Source organism: Pinus tabuliformis, chromosome 6 (genome assembly GCF_031772625.1).
Source record: "Pinus tabuliformis cultivar Carrire ecotype Pingquan chromosome 6, CPIR1, whole genome shotgun sequence".
NCBI lineage: Eukaryota > Viridiplantae > Streptophyta > Pinopsida > Pinales > Pinaceae > Pinus > Pinus tabuliformis.
The window spans coordinates 674,348,813-674,357,424 of NC_142292.1; the positions used below are offsets into that span (position 1 = coordinate 674,348,813).

The window sequence follows — 8,612 nt, forward strand, 5'->3', positions numbered from 1 at the left end:
TTAAGACAAAATTTTCATTTCTTCTTAAATAATTCTCTTAAATACCCCTTTGGTGTGGGAGTGCATGCCTCAATATTTAGGGGTGCAACCTATTATTGTGAGATAAAGAGAAAATGCCTCAATAAGGAAATATAATGACCGCACTTCACTCAAATTTAGGATGAAATTGTTTAGGTAGAGAGAGGCATAATAATGAAAAAAGAATGTAATGTGGAGATTGTGTGTGACTTCAAAAATGGATAATGTATGTCGCAAGCATTAGAAAAAGACTCAATCAGGACATGTACACAATTGATATTTAATGACACATGAAAATGCTACTTGGGAGAGTACTTCTAGAAAAAAATGAGGTTTTGGAAGAAATATTGATGATGTTGGATGAGATACATTTTATGGGCCAAGGACTACATCTATTTTTGGAAAGGATTGAAGGCCACCTAGGCCTCCCTCCACATCCCTAATGCTCACCACAAAGTAGTAGATTCTCGAAGAATTAGATTCTCCTAAGGTGGGTTGATGCTCTCTTTTTACTCTACTATTGGTTACTATTATTTTATTTTTTTAGTATCTCGAGTATGTTAGTCTCCCCAGTCCTTACGAAACTTACTTTTCTTATTGTAATTTTGCTTTTCCAAAATAATATCATGTTTTGAATGGTCAAACTCTTATCTTTGCAATGTAATATGTACCATGAGCTAAGTGTTTTGATTCCTATCATAATTTCCCACACACAATATAATGTTTTATTAAAGAAAAAAAAATCAAATAAAGAGAAATATGGTCAGATCCACCATGATTATGATATATAATTTTTTTCAACTAAATACAACATTCAAAATATTATATATAGACTAAGACTGGAAATTTTAAGTTACTAAGCTTTTAAGAAAAAAAAATATATATTTTTTAAAATTTTAATTAATTTTGCTTGAAATTAAATAAATTTGTATAAATTATAATTATATATATATATATTACAAACTTTAATTAAGACTATAATTTTTCCAAAATCATTACTACCAACAATTTTAATGCATATCCTTTGCAATTTCAATTTTATTGTGTATAGGATGTTGGTTGTGTTAGCTACGAACAACTTTCAATTCCTTTATATAACTATCCATCACTGTGATGCAGAAAGTTAAATCTACTTTTAACAAATCTTGATATTTAAATTTATCCAATTTATCAAATGTTATTATAATTTTTTTTTATAATTTTCATGTTTAACATATCTAAATTAAGCTATAATTATACCAAATTTCATAAAAACAAAATGTTGAAACAACTTAAATGTTTATTAAATCTTGCCTGGGAAAAGAACATGAATGCCGTCCTATTGAAAATGAGGGAAAAGCAAGCGATGGGAAAGTGTAAGACTTCAGACTTTATCTCATTTTCGAATTCGGCTTTGCGCGTCCTTTATTCGGCTTTACGCTTCCGTTATTAAAACTAATCAATTCGAAGGTTATCAAAATGGTTGGAGATCGCATTGATTGGCAATGGAGAATGCAGGTTGGAAGTATTTGCCTCGGAGAATCGCTTGGGTAAGCAGTCTGTTGGCATGTTCCGTCCAGTGAACTCCATCCCAAATGATATATGACGCCGGATCCGCGCACGCTTTGGCCTCCACAGTCGTGCCATTGATAATCCCCGTGCTTCCACACCAAATATTGGCATCGTAGTTATAATTTCCTCCCACTCCACAACAAACTTTAATGGTTTCCTTGAACCCTGCAACCATTAATATTATCGTTAGATCACAAAACTGTATTGTAGATTCGGGTCAGTAGATGTCTCAACTACAGAGTAAACGATTGACTCTGCGCTTAGTAGCCCCAATAATTCAAATGCAACATAAAACTGAACATATAAAACCGGATTAAGTATGTGTTCTATCAGAAATAATCATCCAAATGAGTTTTCCCATGCTCATCCAAATTGTTAATTAAGTGATCAAATTTGCAGTACGCACCATAAGTGGAAGGGTTAGCCATTAGGTCAAAGACCATGTCATAATTATTAACATAGATGATATTTGCACCCTTCAGCCGACTTCTCAGGGAATTAAGTTTTTTTCTGAGCAGAATGTTGTAGTATTTGACTGCACCGTTGTAGGAAATAGAGCAGTTGTACTTGTCAAAATCATTGGGCGCAAGAGAGAGCCAGTAGGGCTGGCAGCCTTGAGGCCCAACGTTCTTTACTAAAATTGTTCTCGCCCCTTCATTGTATAGTTCCTGGATCCACCGCACAAACACCATGGATGAGAATTATTATTTACTGGATCTCTAACTCATGTGAAGATGGATCATGGCTACGTGAAGCAACAGAGTTTTTTCACCGAAATTGTGATAGGTAATACCTTGACAGCATCTGAAATAGACCTGGACACGTTGGGAAGAACGCTCTTTGTGATCTGACTTGGGCTCAATTGGAGGTTCTTGTACGCATAACTGAAGTCATTGCCTCCAATTTCTAGCATGTAAATTCCCTTCTCGAATGCATCTGCACTTGGAAGATAGCTTTGAGCACCTGCACCAAGAAAAAAGAAAAATTATACCCACCAAATCTTTCTTTCTACATTAGGTTCCAGCATTTTGTACCTTGGCGTTTATTCAAGTCCAAACAACTTAGCGACGAAGATTGCCTAAATTACCCCTTGCTTTGATGGTGGCCAAGACCTGCTGCTTGAAGATCTTGAACTGATTGATCTGAACAGCCAAAGAAATTGGAGCAATGAAGGAATTGATGTTATTTGCAGTTGCACCGGAGGCTGCAAAGTTGGCTCCATGCCCATAGCTAGTGCCCACACTCTGCAAGTATGGACTCAGAAATGGCAATCCCAGCGCCGTTGCTATATAAAATAACATTATGATAAAATTATCAATATTGAGCTAGACGTCGACCTTAAAATTAAAAAATATTCTTGTTTACCATTTATACAGAGAAAACGCAAACTGTAATCAACAACATACCGAAGAAATCAATAGAGAGGCGTCCATCACTGTAGCGATATACAGGTCTACCGAAGTAGGTTTCTCCATAGGGAGGATTCTCTGCAGCCTCATTATATGGGAAGGCAAAGTGAATAGCACCCGTATCAGAGGTCGAGTCCCCGAAGTTAAATATTGCAGGAAAGTTGCAGCGGCAGTGACTAGTTATCGGCAGCAGGGCTGCCGTCAGAATTAATGCATGTAAAAGAAATAATGGATTACTGTAGCAACGATCCATTAATGCTCAAGATAGAACAGTAGATCCGGCGCAATAATGGTGATCAAATGCCGAGGTTTCCAATGGATCAGAAGGAAAAGGCAGAGACCAAATTCTTGCGCATGGAAGACGACGGGCCGCAGGCCTTATATATAACAATGGCCGAAGATATAGTGATCGACATTCATAAGCATGGATCATTCCCCATGCCCCGCTATTGTAATGCAATAAAACTTCGTTGGCAATCGTCAACAGGGTAGATCGACGCACAAAAAATGTGAAAGAAGGCAGATGTCATCACTGCTGGATCGATGTGGAAAATGTTGGAAATAGTAGGATATATGTGCAAGGAATTGACCATTTTTCTGTAAAATCAATGGCAGTACTGTATATATCACAGATATGGATGGTATAATCGGAGTTTGCAATAAAAAAATGGTTATTCCATTGCATTTGGTACCTCAATTAAATAGGTAAACATGGGTTTCTCCTTGGGAATAACATCAGTACGTTCCAAATAAAATCCATATTGTGTAAAGGGTACAGCTTTGGCTCGTCGTGCTTCTCTCGTCTGTGCAGTTGTATTTGTTGAAAATTTCCATGTGAAAAAGTTGTGACAAATTTTGGATCGTTATGCTTCTCCGGGGAACTAACATCTACATAGTTGGATCTGTCTTTACACGAAAATCCATGAAAAGTCCCGTGTGAAAAAGTAACTTTTCAAATTAAAAATATGTTAATCTTTTTAATGACGTACTTTACAAAAAAATTATTTTAAAATTATAATATTAGAATAGAAACTTCCTCACTATTGACCATGTTTTGGCTAGTTTATCATTTTTTTAATGGCAGTTGTCTATAACGCGAATTTTTGAAAGCTTTTCCGGCTGGTTTTTCCGGTCAAAATCCGGCAGCAATTTATTGGAATCGCAAGTTTGATAGCCTCCAAAAAGTCGCATTATAGACAACTCCTTTTTAATGTGGTTCATAATATTAAGTAGGTGCTATATTTAGGTGTTATATTTGATTCATAATTTTCCGATTGGTAAAATATTTAGCAAGAGAAACTCAACTAACTAAATTATCAGTTAGAACTTCTTTATATTATCACAACAGAATATAATTTTCATTTGAAGAGTTACATATGATCTTTATATCACTCACTATAGGATGGAACCATTAATTTTATTATTGACATGTTTGTTCTTAACGAATATATTCTACTATTATTGTTTCTTTATTTTTATTTTTATTTTATTTCCATAGTTATATTGTCTATTCTTTTTTACTATTATTGTTTCTTTATTTTTATTTTTATTTCCATAGTTATATTGTCTATTCTTCTCTATATATTGTAATAGCATAGATCACTATAGATGATATTATAAGACATTCTTGACAACACACTCTTTAATTTTAGAAACTTATTTTAGGCTACAACTATTTTCTAACATCTTTAAATAACATAGAGATTTTTTGTTCCATGAGTACACCTATGAAGACTTGGTTGGACATCCTTGTAAATTCTATCCATACCCCTTCAAGTAGTGTTACATTAGACTTATGTCTATGGAATTTTCTTCCAAATAGCTAAACCATACTAGAAGTCCCTCGTCCACACTTGAAATCAACCTTACATAATCATGTCAACAAGCCTATCACTATTTTACATTGTGAACAAAACTTACTTAGATTACTTTCACACACAAAAAAATTAGATATTACAACTAACGATATGATCTATCCTACTTAATTGGTTTCATGGAAGATTTAGTCAAGTATTGATCCAAAATGGATCTAAGATAGACTTCTGAGTCTAAAGTGTTCCTCACAAAGGAAAATGAAAGTCCAAGGATGCTCTTGAAAATAGTCCCATTGCATAGATCTTCTCATTCTGAATCTACTGCAACTTGAATGGGCTAAAATGGACTTTGGATGAAAAAGTTATCGTAGAAAGAAGATTGCCATTGTCCTTTGAAAAAGGAGACATTTCTTCTAAAAATGGGCTAAAGGCCTTCTAATTGAAAATTGCATCGGAACGGTTAAGCGGAAGACTTAAGGCCAGGGCGGAAGGACCCCCGATCAGTGATCTCTAACTCATCACATCAGAGGTAGGCCTTCACCTGATATCGGGACCCCAAACAAGGCGACATGCGATTAGCGATTGCGATAATCGACGATTGAAGCAATTGGCCAATCGGCGATCGGAGGAGTAGAAGGCATAGACCCCCACCGATGTGATACGCAAGGTGCGATATCGACAATTGGGGGATCGGCAGATCGGCGATTAGGCGATCGGTGATCCCCGATACAAAAGGCCGTTGGGCACGCGACATGCGACAAGCCGATAAGGGCCGGACCCGATGGGAATTATATGCCTCATTGCATAAAATTTGAAGTCCAAGATTTTTGGATTTTCTGTGTATCAGCGTATTTCCGCTATAAAACCGAAATACAAAGGAAATGACCCGAAAGCGATAAAGCTGAACCCGAAAGGTTTACAGATGCGGCTTTAGGTTATTTAAGCTCCGTGGTAAGAGGGATTTTGGGCTACCCTCAGGCAGTAAGTGGTATTGGACGGGTCCCACCCAAACCCATACACTAGTCGACACGTGGCATGGCACAGGAGAGAGAAAACCGCCTTTTCAGGCGGGTAATATCTGCACACATAAGCTACCTGAAATGGCTGTCAACCGTTGGATTGGAGATCATGCAAATCAAAGGTGGGCTTGCGATAGCCATAAAAGGTGGAACTGAAAGGGTTTATAGGGGCGATTTCATTATGTTTGAAGTCTGGATTTCACGCTCGATAGTGTATTTTTGGTAAAACTCTGTGTGTTGGAATTTTGTTCCATTTTCGGGTTTCCGCGTGAAGAAAGGGCCCAATTCCTTTGTAACAACCCCTGATCATTATGCCATGTGGCAAGCGGGCGTTTTATAAACAATGATGTGTTTGTAACGCATAGAGCCACAGAGCCAGAAGCCAGAGGGCCATATGAAGAGACAGAGGAATGATTATAAGCAGAGAAATGGACAAGAAGCCGCAGAGCCGGAAGAATGCCTCAAAGAAGCCAGTGAGCATGATTGAGAGCAGCGATAGAGCAAGCAGAGTGAGAAGCGCAGAGTAGCTGAGGGAGTTTTTGGAGTTGCTTGGAGGTCAAGCGAAAAACAAGAGAGTTGAAAGTTGCTGAGGCAGCCACTTGGAGGTCGAGCGAACTACTGATAGCTCATAGAGCTAGAGTCGAGAGCCAGAGCCAGAGCCAACAGCCAGAGCAAGAGCCATGAGCGAGAGCCAAGAGCGAGAGCCAAAGCCGAGAGCTAGAGTGAAAGCCAGAGCCCGAAAGCTGGAGAGATTCAGAGCCAGGGATAAGATGGCATTCTAAGCCCATTGTTCAGTGTAAACTAGTGGAGTTGAGCGTGTAGCTTGTAAAAGGACTTTTCCATAATCCCAAAGAGCCTAGTCGAGTTGACTAGAGCTCAAGGAGACGTAACCCAAGAGTTTTGGGTGAACTCCCTATTATATTGTTGTTATGTGTGTTTGCTTATTGCTGCATTGCATTGCTGCTTTATTTGTTGTTATATAATTTTATATCAGTTCAAGCAAATAAAATTAAAACACATAAACAGTTAAAACCAAACACAAGCATACACCTATTTCAAGCATTATTAACTCCGCATTTGGTTAATCACTAGATCTTGGGAATATTTAAGCTTTGGAAGTGGGAGAGGTTTTTGTAAGTTTGACAAGAAGTCTTTAGTGCCCCATTTTTAGATCAAGTATTGTTGTGGAAATATTTCAATATATTACTAATCTAGAAAATGTAACATTCTTATATCCTTAGGACCCTATAAACCCTACATCTTGATGGAAATCCTAGGATTTGCAATGCACATAAGAAAATTCCTACACAATTTGCAGTATCTATGAATGATGCTTTTCTTGGCGTCGCTATGTAATATTTTTTTTTTTTTATGTCTCTCCTCATATTCCTTTCATAACACTAATTATGTGAGATGGCTCTTAAGTAGCCTATTTGGTGGACCCAATAGTCCCATGGTAAATGCCAACATCATGTAGGCCATGGAGGAAGTATAGAAAATGGTTGAGTTTCTTTTCCTATCATTTAACAAAATGGAAGCCAATATATCTTCTCTCATTACACAAGTAAACATTTATTTTTATCAAATTTTGAAGATGGAGGGTCAGTGCAATGTTTGGACTTGCAAATATAATGCCGTACACCAAATAAATTAGAAACTAAAATTTATAAACCTCAATTATTAACTATGAAGGAAATATAATTGATAGTTTAAAGATTCATATAAGAAGTGATTGAGAAGAATCTTATCTAAGAGTTGAAGAATCCAACTTACTTATACTTTTATCAATGGAACAATGTCATGCGCAAATCCTTAATATTGTTAAAAACGAAACACATGACAGGGTGACTACCAATCAAAAAATATACTCAACCATACCATACCTTTTAGCTACTTTTGCCAATGCCTAATTATTCTTCCCAATAATTCTCTAGGAAAAAGATGTCTCCCATCCTTCTCTTCACACATTATCTAGGACTCCATTTCCTAAAAATTTAAGGAAAGATTCTATTAACATGCTTCACTTATCGTCATGCATTTTTATTATAATGTTAACATTTTCTTAATTTAGCTTTAATAATTTTTCCATAATTTTTTGAATTATTTATTTTTATCTATTTACTACATTGTTTATTTTATATGTTATAATTATTTATTATTATTATTATTATTATTATTATTATTACTACTACTTATTTACTCACTAATAATATGAATTATTACATACTCCCCTTTCAAGAAACTTCATACCAAAGTCAAGATTGATTGATGTATATATGGACCACAATTCTTTTATTTTCCTTGCTTTTCTTCTTGTATGTTGTTGAACTAGTATAATGCCATTAGCCACAAAAGGCATCAAAAGCTTCTAGGAAGCATGTGTAATCTCAAGTATTTCTTCCCAATTTTCAAAACTAGGATTAAATCCTCTTAGTCTAAAAGGTTTTTGTATCTCAAGAGATTTGATCTCTCTCAATGCTTAACAGATCATGAATTAAGATGGATATCATCTAGTTTTATTATTGATTTTATTTAATTATCATATTTTTGGTATGTTGGCGTGTTTTATTAATTCAAAAAGAAGTTACATCGTGAGGTGCTAAAGTTCAAAAGATCATCATCCTCATTCCTATTAGACTTGTTGGCTAGATGGTATATACAAAATTGTAGTGATAATAACAACAAAAAACATACAACCTGTATACATATTACCTAAGGTAACCAAAACCTCGCAAGTATCAAAATGGATACCACTATCATTATTAATAAGCTAAATTACTCACAGTCAGGGCATCAGGATT

At 35.9% G+C, this 8,612-nt stretch overlaps 1 protein-coding gene across 1 annotated transcript; it reads right to left on the reverse strand.

Annotated features, from left to right (window-relative positions):
- Nucleotides 1–1,471: 1,471 nt before the first annotated feature.
- Nucleotides 1,472–3,231, reverse strand: LOC149260433 (GDSL esterase/lipase At4g01130-like). Its single transcript, XM_089458989.1, has 5 exons — nucleotides 2,976–3,231; nucleotides 2,657–2,854; nucleotides 2,363–2,532; nucleotides 1,976–2,237; nucleotides 1,472–1,734 (listed from the first exon to the last, which is right to left on the reverse strand). The coding sequence occupies exons 1-5, from the start codon at nucleotides 3,229–3,231 to the stop codon at nucleotides 1,472–1,474; spliced, it is 1,149 nt and encodes a 382-aa protein (XP_089315115.1).
- Between the last annotated feature and the right edge of the window lie 5,381 nt (nucleotides 3,232–8,612).

Excerpts from the sequence above, each read along its gene's own strand:
- LOC149260433 (XM_089458989.1), bottom strand. The coding sequence starts at position 3,231 with ATGGATCGTTGCTACAGTAATCCATTATTTCTTTTACATGCATTAATT. Across the intron at positions 2,855-2,975 it reads CCTCTCTATTGATTTCTTCG|CAACGGCGCTGGGATTGCCA; the intron begins GTATGTTGTTGA and ends TATTTTATATAG. Across the intron at positions 2,238-2,362 it reads CTATTTCAGATGCTGTCAAG|GAACTATACAATGAAGGGGC; the intron begins GTATTACCTATC and ends CGGTGGATCCAG.